Source organism: Nomascus leucogenys, chromosome 25 (assembly GCF_006542625.1).
Source record: "Nomascus leucogenys isolate Asia chromosome 25, Asia_NLE_v1, whole genome shotgun sequence".
NCBI classification, from domain to species: Eukaryota; Metazoa; Chordata; class Mammalia; order Primates; family Hylobatidae; genus Nomascus; species Nomascus leucogenys.
Window position 1 is genome coordinate 731,036 of NC_044405.1, and position 19,967 is coordinate 751,002.

General features: G+C 37.5%; 1 protein-coding gene across 1 annotated transcript in view; it reads right to left on the bottom strand.

Moving 5' to 3' along the window:
* The window catches only part of SAMSN1 (SAM domain, SH3 domain and nuclear localization signals 1), a 91,234-nt gene extending 72,228 nt beyond the window's left edge, over positions 1-19,006 (bottom strand). Inside the window, exons 1-2 of the mRNA XM_003263782.3 lie at positions 18,925-19,006; positions 17,441-17,793 (exon numbers count right to left, since the gene is read on the bottom strand). Coding sequence (XP_003263830.1) covers positions 17,441-17,701 — 261 coding nt within the window. The 5' untranslated portion in view covers positions 17,702-17,793; positions 18,925-19,006. The remainder of the gene's footprint in view (positions 1-17,440; positions 17,794-18,924) is intronic.
* Between the last annotated feature and the right edge of the window lie 961 nt (positions 19,007-19,967).

The following is a 19,967-nucleotide window of genomic DNA, read 5'->3' on the forward strand; positions in this document are numbered from 1 at the left end:
TACATCTAAAGCTTGATTTTATAATCAAAGAAGATAGCCTCTTTATCCTTTTCCTCCCTCCCTTCTTCTGGTTTCTTTCATTTCATTTTCTACTTTGTAATTCCTTTCCAAGTGCTCACTGTGGTGTCACCTTCTCCTAAGACCCAAGGGAGTATTTTTCACGAGCAGTCAGAGGAAGAAACCGAAGGCTGGGGAGGATCACTCCAAATCCACTCAGGAGGAAAAGTTATAGCATGCATAATTTCCAAAACAGGGTTCAGGCTTCAAAGGGATGGAGAAGCAACTGAAATTGAGCAGAGGGACAACAAAAAGGGCACACCGGGGAGCTTGTAAAACCAAGAAGAGAATAGAACATGTTTTGGGCTGGGAGTGGTGGCTCACGCCTGTAATCCCAGCACTTTGGGAGGCTGAGGTGGGTGGATCACTTGAGGTGAAGAGTTCAAGACCAGCCTGGCAAACATGGTGAAACTCTGTCTCTACTTAAAAATACAAAAATGAGCCGGGCATGGTGGCATGTGCCTGTAATCCCAGCTACTCGGGAGGCTGAGGCAGGAGAATCACTTTAACCTGGGAGGCGGAGGTTGCAATGAGCTGAGATCACACCACTGCACTCCAGCCTGGGGAACAGGGCAAGACTCTACCAAAAAAAAAAAAAAAAAGTTTTGGTTTGTGTACCTCACAGAAGGCCTCCAAGATGCAGGGAAAATATCTTCAATGACTCACCCTCTATTGATAACGCTAGCTTTTACACCAGGAGCCATGCTGAGAAGTTCAGAGACAGTGTTAAACTGCCAAAACAAGTCAATGAACTCAACAAAATGCATTTCTTACACATAAATCTACAATTGCCTTGCTGGTTTTGTGATGCAGCTTTCTGAAATATGTATTTGTTTCCTTTTAACATGGGTTCTTGGCCTCCACCTATATACCAAGCAGAGATCTAAGCACCGGCACATAGAATATCTCTTAGCGTCCTAACAATAAGTCTGGGAGAAAGCTTTATTTTTCCCACCACACAGAAAGGGACTGGGGATCAAAGAGTAGTGTGACTGCAGATGTCATCGATTCCAAATGTAAACTCAGGATTTCTTCCTTTAAAGTCTAGTAGTCTTTCCCTTATACCATGCTACAGAAACTTCTCAACATCACAATGAATAAATACAATGCTAGACACAATAAAAGTGCAAAAATGCTCTGAACATATGAGGAGTTTAATAAATATTTCGTGATTGGTAGATTTGTATAATTTCAAAAGGCAAACCAACGTACCTTGTCTCCTTGACAATGGGACGTATGTCTTGACAATGAAAATAACAGGAACACATAATAATTTATTCACTTCCAATTACCTATCTGCAGATGGACTTGCTAATTGGTTCTTTCATTATTAGTAAAGACATAATCTTGCCTTTTTAACAATTTTCCCACATACACAAAGGGCAAGCTGCTACTCTCGTTGACAACTCATTGGCAGTAACCACATTTAAAGGCAGTTGTGTTTTAGTCAAAGGAGACTTTTCTCCACTTGCATCTGAATTGAAGTAATGCACAACAAATACAGCTATCAAATTTACTAACTGCGTTGAATAAGGATATCCAAGTGTTGCAAGACCATCAGGAAAAGCACATTACAAAAGCTAAGTACTCAATTTCAAAAAGCCTTTTAACATAAGTATTTCAAAATCATTAATTTTGTTACCATTTAACACCAGTGATTTTCATTTCCCACAATCTATTCTGACATTTAAAGGAACATTTTTAAAGTATCTCTTGCATCATATAAGACTACCACCATATAATGCCACTTAAAAATTACTGCATTTTACAAAGGTAAAGGCAGGGGGAGGTTGGCCCATGAAAAAATCTAATAAAACCTTCTATATATATATACTTTTTTTTTTTTTGAGACAGGGTCTCACTTTGTCACCCAGGCTGTAGTGTAGTGGTACGATCTTGGCTCACTACAACTTCTGCCTCCTGGGTTCAAGCTATTTTCTTGCCTCAGCCTCTCAAGTAGCTGGGGTTACAGGTGTGCACCAACATGCCATGCTAATTTTTGTATTTTTAGTACAGATGGGATTTCACCAAGTTGGCTAGGCTGGTCTTGAACTCCTGATCTCAAGTGATCTGCCCACCTTGGCATCCCAAAGTGCTGGGATTACAGGGGTAAGCCACTGCACCTGGCCTTTCTCATATTTCTTTTTGAGCCATGTTAGTGTTATCCAATACAAAGAAACACACACATGTACACCACCTAGAGACCTACTGTCATGGTTCAAACATCTTAGGATATAGAGATCATGACCAAACAATACTGGAAACTCTTACTAAAGTAAGTAGGCTTTATGATTAGTAAACTGGGCATTTTCTTTGATCCTCTGACAGAGGAGATGACTTTTGCTCCTCAATGATTGGGTTGAATACTATGTCAGGTGCCTTAGGTCATACAGAGTGGTATTGACAGAGGGTTTCATGGCTCCTAGAACCACAAGAAGGCAATCCACTAAAACATCAGTACCAGGGAGGTGTTGTCAGAAGAGAGAAAGGAAAATAACAGTAAAGAACATAAAAGAGTAGCCATAAATAAGAGGAAGTTGCACAAGTAAGTCAGGTGAATGGTTTTTAATCCAGCTTGGATGGCAAGCTTGAAAAAAAAAAAAACACAAAAAAAATGACCCAGTTCAGAGCATCAGATTTTATTTACGTAAACACCAAAAAAAGATTATGTTAAAATGATAAAAATTATTTAATTTAAAAGCATTTTGTAAAATCTGGAAGATATACGGTAAGTGAACTTGTGGTTTGTTAATACCCTTTGCTTGGGGATTTTTCTACTCCACGGTTTATGAAAAGTCCCAAATGCTCTCTAATGGGATTTTTAGCCCAGTCAGTTGGAAAGCACAAAGCTACCTCTGGGGATTTATCCACTGCACCCATTAGAGGCTCTGTACACTCTTCCAGCTGATCGTAAAGGCCTTCAGTACTGAGCATTACCAAGGGACACCCAGTCCATTCCTGGTGTCCTGGTGTCCTTTTCTCTTTTCTGTGTTCTTAGTTTGAGGTCCTAAGGTGATGTGTATGGCAAGAATGGGACTAAGAAGACCTTGACTGAAACCCCAGCTCAGCCCTGAAACTGACTGACCTTGGGCAAGTTCCTCAATCTCGGTGCCCTGTTGCCTCTCATTTGGAAAATTCGATTGCCTGCTTTACAGGATTGTTGTGCCTTCTGGATTTAATAACTTGTGAAAATAATATACATATGAGAGATTCTCAAAAAGTCTTCTTGGATAGGTGAAAATGAAACTGAAAAATCAGAGAATAATAAATGGTGTTCCTCTATTCAGAAGTTGTTCTCAAACTTTGGTGAGCATAAAATATCACCTAAGCAGCTTTTGAAATGATGTCCATTCTAGAAATTCTGATTCAGTAAGTCTGGATTAAGCAAACATTACTAATCATGGAACCACACCTTGAGAAATACAGCTTTAGAACATAGTATTCTATCAAAATTGTAAAACAAATATTGGTTTTATTTGAAAACGTTCTATGAAGTGATTCTTTCCTTAATGACATATCTCTCACCTAAGTGTTCAGGTTTATAAGGCCTCTGATTCTCAATTAGAATGAGTTCCCTATGTCCCCCTCATAAATAGAACTATATCAACCTTTCACATCTAAGCAGCACTGAGTTCCAATAAGTGTGCCACTGTACGACAGCCAACTGTGGAATGGCGATTGGAAAAACACCACATATTATTTCTTGCCTATTTATTTTAAAACTGAGTAATAAAAGGTGTTCAGCATTTTGCCATATAAGGTACTAAGTTCAGAAATATTTTCACGGGAATCAGGTCTTCCCCCCGGTGATGGCTTAATATAATCCACAACTACTCTTCATTCCTTCATAAAGTTGATCCATGAATATTTATTCATGGAAGAGGTCTTAGTGGTCATCTAGTACTATCCATTTATTTTACAGCTAAAGAAACCCCAGCTAATGTCAGCTGGCTTGTCCTCCAACACAGAATCTTCACAAATGAAGAAGTTTCCCTCCCCAGGGAAGCCTAATTGAGAGCCAAGTGTACACTCAGAAAGATTTCTCCACTGAACCTAACTTTGCTATCTAGTGTTAAAAGGGAATCTAGTATCTTAAATCATAGTATTAGTAGTAATTCCTTTATGTAAATAAATGCACAACATTTGGGTTAACCTACTTCACAGTATCTTACTGATAATATAAGAAAGCCGGATGACAGATTCATTTCACAAAAATGCACTCCTTCAAAATAACAAAATTAACCAGAATTCATTTTACTTCAGATTCTGAAAGTCCAGCATTAAAAAACATTAAAAAGGCTAGGCAAGGTAGCTTCATGCCTATAATCTCAGCAGTTTGGGAGGCTGGAAAGAGGATCACTTGAATCCAGGAGTTTGAGACCAGACTAGGCAACATAGCAACCTCATTTCTATTTAAAAAAAAAAAAAAAATAGGTAGGCATGGGGTTGCATGCCTACAGTCCTGTCTACTTGGGAGGCTGAGGTAGGAGGATGGCTTGAGCCTGGCAGATAGAGGCTGCGGTGAGCTGTGACTGCATTACTGCAGTGCAGCCTGGGCAACAGAGCAAGACCCTATCTCTAAGCAAAAACAAAATGCATTTAAAAGTTACTTCTTCTGAAAAGATAATTCTCTCCCACATTACACAGTAAAATAAATGAATTCATTTTGGCTGACTGCCATTTTGGGTTATTTCCCCATTTTGCTGTTTTGGATTATTTCCCCATTTTCCTTAGATGTGTACAAAAAAATTAGTGCTGATGATATTTTTAATCTTAACCCTCATCTGCTTTTTTGATAGATTTTTTTCCCAGATTTTTTTTGTTAACCCAAGCCCACACAGCCAGCAAAACTCCCAAGAACTCTTGCCGCCAATTTTTCTTTTCAATTGTATAAAGCTTTGAAAGTTATTGATTCTGCAAATGTGAAAAATTAACTTATCAAAAAATAGCACACATAAAATGGCAACTGGCCAAAGAAACACAAAGAATATTGTTTTAACTGGAAGTTCTATCATTAACTGTTACAACTACTGTATTCCTGATATGGCTTTTTGCAATATATTTATCACTATATGGGAATGATTTAATCCACTCCATACAGAGAGCAGTAGGAGCTCTCAGTGGCCTCAAAATATGATGGTTCTTGCCACAAACAACTAATCTAAATTTCTTGCAGATGGTAGGCCTAACTTTTTTTTTCTAAAAGGAAATAACTCTCCTCTAAAAGTCAAATTTGTTTTTAAAACTGTGGTGTCTTTAACCACTTTTCCCTCCCAGTTTTTCAGCTGACACCTTGTCATGAGTTACAGTGGCTTGCATCAATCGTTCTGGGTTCATAAAGAAAATATTTTGTGGTGGTTGACTATCACATGTGAGAAACTGCCCTTTGTGGGTGACTGCGCAGGTACCTCTGAATTCTTGCCAAATCATTCAGAATGCCGCAAATCCATTAAATCTCTCCATAGGGAGGAAAAAATTCCCGCATTCTAGAGAGAGAATTTATGAGTTCATTTCAATCACCACAAATGAAAGCCACCTTTAATATTCATTAGAGATTTTACAGTGGCAATACGCATTATCTATTCCTATGCCCCTCTAAAAGGCCAATTTCCCTTGAAACCTTGCATGGCTCCAAGCCACTCTTTGTAGAAACAATGGCCTATGTCCAAGTGGAATCAGGGGAGGCAAATGGATGACATTTCCTTATCCATTGGTAATAATTCCACTAAGCCAGTAGGGTGGCTATGAGTTTCTGAGCTTTAAAAATTAAAGGACAGATTTGGAATGTGCAGTCGTGTCATTGTATCACTTCTCTGCTGTCATCTGTGACCATATGTCCTAAATTGAATAGGGCTTTTCGGCTGGCATCACAAGAGATGACTTTTGAAACTGACATTTCTTTCATTTGGAGAAATGTATATGTTGGAGACATAATTCTATGAGCCTGAGAGCTTTTCATTAATCTCCGTCTTTCTACCACCATAGTTCACGCCACCATCATCTTTCATCTATTTTTCCCTTCAAATCTATTTTCTTCACTGTATGTAGAGTGATCTTTCCAAAATATCAACTTAAGCCTCACATCCTCAACAAATCAACAAGAAATATCAAAATAAGCCCTTGGCTTAAAACAGTTTTTGCAGAGCTTCCTCATTGCTTTTAGGGAAGACACAGCAAAACAGCATAACCTGTAAGACCATGTGTGGTCTGACTCCTTCCTCAGGCTTACCTTATCCCACATCTCCATGTTTTCGCTCCCAGCCATTATGAATTCTCATTCTCCTTATTTTCAGTTAGTTAACTCTTCTCTCCCATCACAACTGAACTCAATCATCACTACCCATGAACGCATTTTCTGACTCCTCGCCTGTTATTGGCCTTCACGGAACCATGTAACAATCATAGCTCTTATCAAAGCTGGCATTTCATGTTTATTTATGTGATTAAATATATTTTTGTTTCTAATTAGACTATGAGGTTCACAATAATCTGTTTCTACCAAACAGTTTATCCTCCTTATCTGGCATGATGTAAATACTTAAAACAAATTGTTGAGTAAATGAATAAATCAGTTGTTGATTTTAACGTATCTTGTGCCCTGGCTAAAAAATCCTTTCTATGGGTGAGACATGCGCTTCCACTGGGGTTGGGCTTGAGGTGAGCTGCAATAAAGCCATATTTCTAATCCAATTATTCATCGGTATGGTTGTATTTAATAGCTGGGAACCATAAGATGCATAAAGATCTTACACTGAATATTCATAAGGGATTTTAGAATGAATTCAACCACTTGCTTTACAACTTCCCAGGAAGGAGAGGGAACATGAATTTCTTTCCTTCATTTTTCATTCTTTCTGAAAAAGGTAGTTATGACTGAGTGTTATATTATGACTTTGAAATAAAATATCATGAAATGCATATGTGATGCGGCTATGATAAAATATATGAGAAGAGTTTTAAAAAGCTAACATCATTTTACATATGCAAGACACTGTCAATACAGTCACAATTTGGGAGGTCAGAAAAGGGCAAAGGTGATGCCAGCATGTGCACTCCAGCCTCTTCTTCTTTTTGTCTGTTTTCCCCAGTGACTCACAGGCATGGGGTCACTAGAGTACCCCCGAGAAGCTAAAAATAAACTCTCACCCGTTGCTCGCTGTATACATTTCAGTGAGTTAGCTCCAGCTTTCTTAGTTCCAGGGAGATAATTGGGCAAACTATATGAAATAATCTTAAAAACTACTGGAAACCAGCAATGTAAATTCAGTGCAACATTTTCTCATGTAATACAGAATTGCTCAGAATTGTTGATGGTGACATCCTAATGCAAGAACCTGTCTTTGTCACCATTGTGGCCACACAGCTCAGGGAAATACCTGCTATATCATCAGTATTATGCTGTTGTTTACTGAATGACAAATAATTAGAAACATATAATAATAAATTATAATTAAATGATAATAATTTCCCTTGAAAATAATAGCTTTTCTTCATTAAGTTCCAATTAGGTGTCAGGTACAGTTAAAGATGTTACATACATTATCTAGTCCAATTCTTACTAGAATTCCACAAAGAAATCTTTGTGTTTTCCATTTGGTAGATAAGAAACTGAAACTCCAAGAAATGAAGTGACTTAACAGTTACACAGACAGTAAATGGTGAGGTCACAATTGAAGGCCAGGCTTATTTGACTCATGAAGTTTCCACCATATGCTGCTTCTCTTTACTGCCATGGTTATTTATATATCTGCTGCAAAATTTAAAGACAACTTAGTGATTGGAAAAGTCAGGACTAAGGGTTAGGAGGATTATGTTCAGCATCAGCTCTGCCATCATACGCTGTTTGGGATCTCAGGTAATTCACTTAATCTTCATGCACCTCAGTTTCTCTATCTGTAAAATGGCAGTAATGATTTGCCTAATTCATAGAGCTAGTATAAGAGCGAATGTGAGAAAAGTTATATTGCACCTTGAAGGCAGGGTCTCTAATTATCAAGCTGTTAAACCCCTACTTTTAATCAGCCCTTTCACATGCAAGGTGTCATTTTATACTGCAAGGTGGGAGCTGATGTCTCCATTTTTATAGATGAGATAAGTAAGGGTAAGTTACTAGCCTAGTCTCAAAAATTACAAAGCCATGATCTTTGCAGGAAAACTTCGGATTCTATGTAGATTTCAGCTTAAAATCCTGCTCTGCCACCTGCATAAATCAGTTATCTTCTTTGAGCTTCAGATTTCTACAATTAAAATAGAAATAATGATACCATGGTACCACTTACTGAATCATAACACAATTAAAAGAATACATAAAAGTACCTGAAATAAAGTCAAGTGCTAAGTCAGTGGTGACCGTGATTATCACAATGTGTCTCTGTGCTGAAAACAAGATTTCAAAGGCATGAACCACTCAAGGTGGCACCTAGTGTGTATGTGATGATGGGTGGGGGTCAGGGTGATGGTGGCAAAAGCAGATGTCTCTCTCTAGCCAAGCACTCTTTATACCGCACAGACCCTGATCTTCTGCTCCCTTCTACAGTCTTACTTAAACTTCACCCATCCATTTTTTCAAAGCAGACTTTACTCCTCTGAAATAGCATTTAAAAAGATTTTTAAAGTACTTCTTGTTTGAATGGTGAGAGCTCCTGAGAATGAAAATGAAAATTCTGGTTCATGAAGAAGTTTCTGTAGCCCTGAAGTGAATTCATATGCATACTTGCTGGTTCTGGCTTACATCGTTTAAGTTATGGCTGATGCATCCAGAGACCATGAGGGAGAGAGAAAGTAGATGGGATAGAGGAAGTATAGTTGTTCGGAAAACAAAACAAAAACAAAACCCTAAACCTAAACCAGCTTAGGTAAAGGTAAAAAATGTAGAAATAAGGCCAACAGGCATCATCTGAAGAAAATTGCTTTGAAAAATTAGAAAGAAACCTTTATGTACAAAACTTTTTCTGCACATATAATTTATCTTCCTCATTGTATCTTTATGACCCAAACTATTGAAGACAGCAAGTATCTTAAAAATCATTGACAGTCTTCTCCATTCCAAAGATGAGGAGATAGAAGCCCATGGAGATTAGGCAATTTGATCCAAAGAGATCCTACTATGACAGCTAAGCTCACAGCTGACTCTTCTGGCTTTGAGCAGTATTTGCTTAAGGGTATAACACAGCCTGTAACACACCATGCTACACATGCAAAATATGTCTTTTCTATAGTTTGCTTAGCAATATTTGAATTATGAACATATCTCTTTGCAATAAAAGAAAATTTGGCAACACTTCGAGCATTTGCCAAGGCTCATTATATGTTCTAATGAGCTCGTTCAAGTGTTCTAACATTCAGGCTTCTCTCCTGCCAAAGATTGATGCCCAGCTTTGGTGATTTGCTTCCTTCTGTTGAAGCATGCAAGAGAGGCTCTAAGTAAAAAGGACATTCAGGTCTCTCATGGCTAATAAGCATATTGGCACCCCGCCCCCCGCCTCAGATTGTCCATAATTGTCTTCCTCCTTCTATTTGAGAATCCAATGAAACATATTCCAACTGTCTTGTGAAAGCCAAAATGTAGTTACAATTGATTATCATGGATCTTATTTCATGATTATAAGAACTAACCTAAATTACAAACGTTTTATGATGACTTTAGGAAGATTTTATTATAAGGAGTATAAGGAGTATCAATTCAATTATAAGGAGTATCAATTCAATTATAAGGAGTATCAATTCAACTTTCTCCTTAATATGGTGCCTTTGAGTAAACAAGCACAGAGTGAAAACACACGAAGAGAGAAAAGAGCAAAATCCTTAGGGTAATTCATGAAGAAGAGGGATTCTTGGTTTCCATAACAATTCTATAACTAGATCCCAGGACTATTACTTTTCACATATGCATGAAGTTTGTGTAATTGAGAAAAGCCAAACATCAACCCAAATAATTTGACGGGTTTGAATGCTACATTGCTGTGTCTCAAAAGTCTATTTTAATAATATCTCTATTTGTCCTCGGTTTCTAGACTAATACTTCACACTTACAGAGAAATTACATTTTCTCATTTTATCTTTATTTTTATCGTAAAAGGTTTTATTGGAAAAGACACTTAAACATTTTATGCACATTTATGATTTACTTTCTTCATATTCAACCTAAGGAATTTCCATAAACCTCACATCTTCTACTATTATAATATCTCATATTTTATGTGTTTATTCTACAAGCTCTTCTTTATCTAATAAAAAATGTGTTTGCATGTCTGGCGAGACCTTTTTTCAGGCTTATTTTATATACAGGTACTACAAAGTGTTTGCCATTTTATTGAATTTTTACACCAAAAATTGCTACTACTTATTCTTTCGTTTTACTGTTTTCTTTTAATAAGATCCGGTAAACTCTCTTGTCCACCCCTTCTCCTGACACACATGCATACTTCTAAGCTCTCAAGTTCATAGACTGGATGGCTTAGGAGGCACCTTACATGACTTTGCTAAATGAGTGAAGAATGGATAAATGAATGAATAAGCTATTGCAGGATCTCCTAATTTTCAAATTCTTCTCTTGGGTAAATGCTGATTCTCCTACCATCAAACATTAAATTGGTCATAATTGACATTTCATCATATAAAATTGTCATAATTAATTATTATTTTCTTGCTCACTTTAAGTTTATAAAGTTATTTTTAGAATCTTGATTGTCAAGTATATTAATTTTAGCACAGACTATAGTGAGTATAGATATGTTTTGGCATTTTTGTATCACATTTCCCTATTTATCTTTTTGAAATTCTCAGTCCAGATGACCATTTATGATGCTTTCTTTTCCATAAGTGGTCCAAATACATTTGCTGAAACTTTTTACCTTTCCATCCCACTATATTTGCACTGCAAAAAAGTAAAATTTAAAGCTGTTCCAACAAATGATTTTTGACATTGGAGATGAAACGCAAGGACGTTAAATTATGAGGAATTATGCATTGATAGTTCATAGTCTACCTTCTTCTGGGTGTGTGTGTGTGAGCTTTCTTCTTAGTATGTCTTATTATTTACCAGGTCCAAAAATACTACTACTCACCACAAATGGGAACACAGAGGTTTTTTGGCAGGAGCCTAACATTAACATCACTAAAGCACAAAGAAAATGAGAATGGAATCCGTGAATTGTTTTTCCTTTTTCCTAAACCATGTGCCTCCTTACTCACTGTCTTTTTACTGGTCCTCTCTAGCCTTAATTCTTTCTTTGCATATTTCTATTTTTCAAAGTCTACACCGTGGATTCTCACTCATTCACCTACACTTTTAAACTTCACCACTGTTTAGCAAATAAGTAGAGAAGAAAAGAAAGGCCAAAATGAGGAAATAGTATGAAGATATGACGATGGGAAAAATATCATTGTGCTTGATGAAAGGATGATACTCACTTTGTCTGTAGTAAAGAGTGTGTAAAAAAGACCTGTGTGCATCTGGTTAGAAGGAAGATTAGGTGAATGAGTTTAGATTTGACCCTGTAGGTTGTCGGGGAGGCGTTTAAAGGTTTGTGAGGGGAGTAGTGACATTATTAGATTTGAGCTTCAGGATCATTAATCAGGGTAGCATTTATCAGTTAGAATAGTCAAGAAAATTAATCTGTTAGATTAATCTGATAATGGTGTGTCATGTTGATTGAAGGGGGAAGACCAGGGTCAGAGAGACTGAGAGAGACTGCCAAGGGAGAGAACAGAGAGACAAAATGGAGGACAGGCACAGACAGCTTATTCTGGTTACGTCGTCTGTCTCCCAGAGACCTCTGGTTTTCTTGAGACGTATTAAAACTTTTATACTTAACAGTGAAGCTGTGTATCCCAAGAGCACTTTCCCATGTCAATAATTAGCATCCACTGCTGCACATTTGAACTGAAAGAATTGTAAAACCTTTTGTTACTCTATTTATTGGTGAGCATTAGCAGACCTCCTGTTCCTCCAACTGAAACAGTTGCGTAAAGAATTTTTCCATCATCCACACGGTTTGTCACCATTGTGATGAGTTCATGCAAGATTCCAAAAAAAGCCTTCTCATACTTGCCTTAGATACCTTTAAGTACAGCTTTGTTTATGTTCTCACCTTCAGATGCTGTATATCAACTCCACTCATTTTTCTTTGATTTTTGTTATATGATTCTGTCTCTCACTATTACAATTTTTCTCACTATACTATGTTTGAATTCTTCTATAAGCAGATCTCTGTTCTGTTCTTTTGGGTCTTTGACTTTGCCTCTTCCTGAAAGATCTTTTGTTACTGTCACTTTTTAAACATTTTCACGCTATCTTTATAAAATGGGTTTGAAAATATTTTAGAAATTTGAAAGGAGGAATGGATATTTGCTCCTTGTTCATGTCTAGATTGCATCCGTTTCTTTTTTCTTTTTTTCTTTTTTTGAGACAGAATCTCGCTCTGTCTCCCAGGCTGGAGTCCAGTCATGCAATCTCGGCTTATTGCAACCTCCACCTCCTGGGTTCAAGTGATTCTCCTGCCTCAGCCTCTCAAGTAGCTGGGATTACAGGTGCATGCCACCATGGTGGGCTAATTTTTTTTAGAAGAGACAGGGTTTTACTGTGTTAGCCAGGATGGTCTCGATCGATCTCCTGACCTCATGATCTGCCTGCCTCAGCCTCCCAAATTGCTGGGATTACAGGTGTGAGCCACCACACCCGGCCCCATTTCTTAATCTTATAAAAATAATTTGTTTATCCTTATAAATCTGAAAAAGTCTCGCAGATTTTGAAAAATATATGTGTTATTACAAAACCATTATATGAAAGGAAGACTTTGTCTCCTTCACAGCCCACAAACTCTATCCTTCCTTACCCTCATTCCCTACCAAGCCTATGGCTCATTTTCCTCCTTTTGTTAAGATGTTCCATGCTCTTAGCTTACAGAGCTTCATAAGTACTCTTCAGTTATTCTTCTTATAAATTGATTTGAAACACTTGGCTTCAAAGATTATTTTTGGTCACCTCCGCTATTCCCTTTCTTAAGATGCAGCTGAAATCCCCTCTCAACACCACTCATTTCACATGTTAGAAAAGATCGTCATCCTTAGTTTTTCCTTTCCCATTTCTCTTGTGGAGTATACCCTTTCATAAATCTGATCTTTTACCTTTCTCAATTTATATCAATTCCATAATCACATATATTTCTTCACTCCCAGATCCCACAGACATTACAAACAACTTAACTTCATGTTAAGCATCTCTATGTGTCTCATTTTCCTGTTGACTTCTGTGAAGAGCCCTTGACAAATAATACATTTCCCTGTCTGATTCAGTTTGTTTACAGTATCTCAATGGAATAAAATGTTCCAGTCTTACAGACCTCTGGGTGCTTTGATTTTTGCAATAAACATTACTTACTATAGACGAATCCCAACACTATTTCATTAAACTTTTCTAATAGATATTAATAACCTTGCCTAACTACTGGGTGTTTTTGGTATGCAAAGGGTTACTCAGAGGAAAGAGAGTGAGTAGGACTGAAACCACCTTACGGAATTGGAATTAGTGGGTGAAAGAGGGTAAGGAGTTTACTCAAGCTCACTCTGCTGGCAATGTCGGAGCTACATTAAATCCATCAGCACCCACCTTGAGACTGGGAGGCTACAGTGGGCTTAGCAGGAAGCATACCTGGGTGAACAAGGACTTCCTCAAAGATGAGTTAATTTCAGGCCACCTAAAAACTCTGATGTAATAATAGAATCAAAGACATCAAGCGGATCACAAGGTCAGGAGTTCGAGACCAGCCTGGCCAACATGGTGAAACCCCATCTCTACTAAAAATACAAAAATAAGCTGGGCGTGGTGGCGGGCGCCTGTAATCCCAGCTACTAGGGAGGCTGAGGCAGGAGAATCGTTTGAACCCAAGAGGCAGAGGTTGCAGTGAGCCAAGATCATGCCATTGCACTCCAGCCTGGGCGACAGGGTGAGAATCCATCAAAAAAAAAAAAAAGACACCAGAATGTTCTATTCCTAAAATTTTTGAAGTCAAGGAGAAACTAGTGTCCTTGTAGATTGGATTCATTTCCCATGAAATATGGGGCTTAGGCCCAGCTCCATCATATCTGCATATCTTGGCACATATATTTTTAAAAATATAATCACACTTTTACCCTTTTAAATTGCAAAAATGTCGCCTCTGACTACCTGCCATTAATAGTAAGTAACATTCATTACAGAAGCACATCTTTGCAAACCCCAACACTGCCTTCTTTACATTCTATAATATGAAAGTTAAATAACCTAAATAATAACCCTGCAATTACCATTGAAAAAAATGCCAGCTATGCTAAAATGAAACTGGATATTTTTCACTTGTTGTTGTTATAGAATATATGTGTAGAATACAAAAATAAGAATTTGCACTCATCCAACTTCTTTCACTTTAGTGTCTCAAATCCCGGAGTGTAAGTGGTCTCATTAAGTTTACCAAACCAATTTAACTCCAACATGCTCTTGAACCCTCTCTCCAAGTCCACTGAGGCTTTTCTGTCACGAATGCTGAATGAACGGTATCATCTGAAATTCTGAGCATTCTGTAGATATGTTTGACCTTCTGCAGATAAAATTCACTTAATCATTAAGTTATATATTAAAATAGACAAAACTATCTAAACAAAAAAGAAAAATACGACTACTGTGTATTTCCCTACACCTACACACATCCACAAACACTCACATGTACAAAATAATTTATGTATAACTGGATTTATTAGAATGAGGAAAGCTTTGGCTATAAGAACAGCTAGAAAAACAAGAAGAAATATGCTTTATCTGGATCCATGGAAACAAAGTCCATTGGTTTCTAAGCTCCATTTATTTAGGCAACAAGTGCTACTCAGCTATTTATTTATTTATTTCTGTTCTGCACTTCATGTTAGAAAATGCTCACTTTTGTTTGTTTGTTTGTTTGTTTGTTTTGAGACACGGTCTCACTTTGTTTCCCGGGTTGGTTTTGAACTCCTGGGATCAAGTGATCCTCCCACCTTGGCATCCCAAAGTGCTGGGATTAATGGTGTGAGCCACCACACCTGGCCAATTGTTCAGATATTTATTGAGGACCCATTACATTATAGGAACTATAGAGGATACAAAGATAAGTTATTCATACGAAGTATACAGATACTGAACTAATTCCAGCACAAGTGGAGTGTGGTAAGTTCCATGAAGATGAGGGCAGTGTAGATATCATTTAGCTCTGTATCTCCAGTGCCTGATATTGTGAATAGCAAATCGTAGGTGGCAGGATGTGTTTCATGAATATGGAATGAAAGAATAATGCCCTCAAATAATGTAGAAGTTCAAAGGAAGGAGGGACTACTTCTATCTGGTGTTACTCAGACAAGCTTTCTAGATGATGAAGTATTTGATCTGAGTCTAAGGGATGACGGGCTGGGTTCTAACAGAGAGAATTCATATACCAGGCAGAGGCCATCACACAGTCACAAAGATAGAGGGAAGAAAGTGTGAGACAGCCTTTAGGAATAGCAAATCATTCAGTTTGGCAGTTCAGCATAGGAAATCAATAAGGTGGGGGTAGTGAACAGATAAGACTGAAAAATTAGATTGAGTCCAGACTGATGAAATCCAGAAATGCCAAGTTAGGGAGTCCAGATTTTATTCTTGAAGGAAACTCTGACTATTTGTGTTCAGATGCCTATACAACAGCTTAGCCACTTGCCAAGGAGTCACCAGCCTTGATCCTGCTTCTGAAGCTGTCAGAGGGAGTCATCAGAAGCACGTCCTAATTATATTACCGGCTACTCTCCAAGAAGCTACTCTAAGAGAAAACCTGCAAAGTGCAGCAGTCCCAGAAAAGAAGATGAAGAAGGCTAAAGAAGAAGGAGGATATTTAGAAATGATTAATGTTGGTCAGTTTCATCAGTTCTAAGTCTGTTATCAGATATCTGTTATATTTACCATGGCACTTTGAACACAACTTACTTTAATTCTAGTCTTTGCAGACTTAATGCACAAATCTTAAAAGGTAAAAAAAAGGTCCAAGAGAAAATATGCCTTTTCAGAGACCTCTAAATATGTTATAAAATGTAGCTTCTGTCTAAGAAGAGACTGATTCTTTGAGGAAAATGGTAGAGAGTAGGCTCACTGGATACACAAAATTGTCCCCTTCATTCACTGAAAACACACATGACCAGAGGAGCTGTAGGGAAAAAAAGTTATAAAACATGCCTTGAGCAATTTACAATGAAATTGAAAAAAAAGTACCACTCTTAAGTACTAGAAGATTTATAATATTTGACTTTAGCTTCTTGACTATTTCCATTTTTTAGTTAAGAAAGTTAAGATTAAAAGGTTTAAATAACTTATCCAAGCCAAGAAAGGAAAAGTAGCACAGCCAGAATCCATCCAAATTTGTTTGACTCCAGAGAGCATACTCTTTCTCACGTATCACATAATAGCCTTAGAGTCTGCCCTCGTAAATGGAAAACATTCTGATGTCGTAGCTAAAAGCAGGATCTCTAGCTAAAAGCAAGACCTAGGTTATAGGTCTTGGCTCTACCTCCTGTTGGCTGTCTGACTTTGCACCTGTTACTAACTTTTTGTGCCTCCATTTTCTCAACTGTAAAATGAGGGGAAATAATATTTCTCTTTTTTTTTTTTTTTTTGAGGCGGAGTCTTGCTCAGTCGCCCAGGCTGGAGTGCAGTGGCCCGATCTCGGCTCACTGCAAGCTCCACCTCCCGGATTCACACCATTCTCCCGCCTCCCGAGTAGCTGCCACCACGCCCGGCTAATTTTTTTGTATTTTTAGTAGAGACGGGGTTCCACCGTGTTAGCCAGGATGGTCTCTATCTCCTGACCTCATGATCCTCCCGCCTTGGCCTCCCAAAAGTGCTGGGATTACAGGCATGAGCCACCACGCCCAGCCAAAAATAATATTTCTTAAGGTAATATTTCACAATGTAAGTCCTTACCTTATAGAGTTGATGTGAGATTTAAATGAAATAATGCATATAAAATGCTTAGGAAAATGGCAGGCCCAAAGAAAATGCTCATTAAAATTAGCTATTATTTTTCGTGAAATTTCATTATAACTGCAATAATTTAGACAGTTCACTTCACATTTTCTTGATCTCAGTCAACACACGAAATCTTCCTTCAATCAAAAAGAAATCCCTGGAAAAACTTTATGCAGTCATTAATTTGTACACAAAGGAATATATGAAATGTTAACGTGGGTAAAAGTCACAAGAGTTTGGTTGCTTTTTGGAAAGACAACTCTTGCTCTGGTAACTTTTCCGACACTGATAAATTTGACTGATTAGCACTTTTGCTATCTGTTTCTTTCCTGACAGTACAAAACCCCAGATAAGATGACACATTTCTGTAGTTTGCAAACTTACCCACGAATGTAGGAGATCCATATCTGAGCAGGAAGACTTGAGACGTGTGTGGCGAATACAAGAGGAGCAGTGGTCCCAGGGTCCAATTTGTGCTATTTGGAAATCAACACATGTCCAGAGAGGGTTTTCAGGAAAAGGCTTCCAGTGATGCCACATGTAAGCTTCACCTTCATACCAAGCTAATTTATCTTCCAAGTGGCAGTCATTTAAAGTGCTGGATCTACCCAGCGATGCAGAAAGAGTATCCAATCTAATCTCCATTTCTTCCTTCCTCCTTGTGCTAACACTACTCACTTTCTTTTCTCGGGACTTGGTTAATTTCAAACAAGAAATCAACGTGTCATCTTCGTCTTCTGAATGACAAAGAAATAGGTTAAAAACTATGATTATAATTCTTCACATATAGAAATTATTCTTCCCTTTATATAAGAGAAATAAATGAGCCGCAATGGATAAACCAAGAAGTCATTCAATTTTATAAAATTATTTACAGTAGCATTTATTTATAAAGCAAGTTATTTTGCTATATAAAATTTTTTGTTTTGTAAGAGTCGCATTTTTCTGACATTTTTGAAACCATAACTATTGATTAAATTCTATCTCACTGGAATGAATGGAGGCCACATACAAATAATATGCTGAAAGATATTTGAGAAAAAAATACAATTAAAAAAACCCACCTCTATATTTCTATTCTTAAATATTTTTAATTTTTTTTTTTTTTTTTTTTTTTTTGAGACGGAGTCTCGCTCTGTCGCCCAGGCTGGAGTGCAGTGGCGCAATCTCGGCTCACTGCAAGCTCCGCCTCCCGGGTTCACACCATTCTCCTGCCTCAGCCTCTCCGAGTAGCTGGGACTACAGGCGCCCGCCACCACGCCCGGCTAATTTTTTGTATTTTTAGTAGCGACGGGGTTTCACCATGGTCTCGATCTCCTGACCTCGTGATCCGCCCGCCTTGGCCTCCCAAAGTGCTGGGATTACAAGCGTGAGCCACGGCCCCTGGCCAATATTTTTAATTTTTAAGGTCATGTGTATAATAAAGAATTATAAGGAAACAAATAAAATGATTTGCCTTACTTAAAAGAATAAAATCTCAGTGGGTTGGACTGAAATCCTACTGACATTCTGAAATTGTCTATTTTAATATCGGTCTGTCAAGAGATTTATGGATGCAGTGTGTCTCACAGTGAAATGGTTTTTAAAAAGCAAGAACGACAAAAATAAAAGCCATATCTGTAATACTATAAAGTTCATTTGTGAGATCTATATTTACACAATGTGGCAAAGACTCTGATGAAATTTCTAGTAATGTAGAAAACAGTTACAGAAAACAGAAATATATATCACCCAGAGTCAACTGCTCTATGTCATGGAATCCCTTTAAATCCAAATGTTTAATGGGTATTTTTAAAAGAGTTCGATTAATTAAGACATGCTATTATAAATAAATAAATGAAAATCAAAGTTGCATGCCATGGACATACCAATTCGCTATGCTTACATCAAAAATCAAATACATTGTTCTCTATGGCCAAGGAATGGGGACAGTGGACACTGCAGAGCTTCTTCCATTGCTCTCTCTCACTGTGTCTCCGAGCCTGGTCTTGAAGGCAAGGAGAAACAGGGCGGTGCATAAATATGGGGTAAAATTCAGGAATAGATGGGGATGTCTGTTTTAAAATAACTTGGCAATAAAAAAAATCCTCAATGTTTAATGATTATCTTAAGACTTTATCAAAATGGGCTTCATTAATGTATGCTTCCTTAGTTCTCCCTCAAAGGAATTTTAACAGCTTATTGAGTTCTTACTTACGGAGGTTTATTAATGTCGGTTTCACCTCATCCAGATTCTGCACTCTGGCTTTCTTAGTCCAAACCAGTTTCTGTAGTCGCTTTAATGTCCCCATTGATTCCACAGGGTCACCGCCCGATTTTATGGCCTAGCACAAACACAGCTCAAGGTAAAGACAAATTATTCTTCACAAAAGATTAAATATAAAATATGTTGAGATCATAAATGTGGAAAAATTAATAATGTGACCTTAAAACCTGAAGTCTGAGTCAATTTAAGCACTAACTTGAAAGCACACCACACTTTTTGGGTTCAAAATTATAAAATATGTTACAACTGGCCAGTCATACTAAAGCAGAGTGGTTTTACCAATTTTTTTTTTACTTCAAAATACAGCAAAATGGATTGAATTCAGAAATATCTATAAATGACTCACTCCTGCCCACTGTGAAACCGTGGAAAAAAACAAGATCTTTGCAGTGTAATATAGATGGAACAAGAGGTTCAAAGTTGCTATTTGCTAGTATTGGAATAGACTGATATTATGCAAAGTCTACCTGCTAATATTAGATAAAGCAGAATTTAAATTGTCTTCATTTTCTTTTTGGAAATTTGTGGACAAACAGCATTTGTTTCAAGTAAGAAAATTTTTCAAATAACATACTGTAAAAAAAATAGCCTCTTGCTTTCTAGAAGATATGCGCTAAGTGAAACAAAAGATAGCCACGGCATACC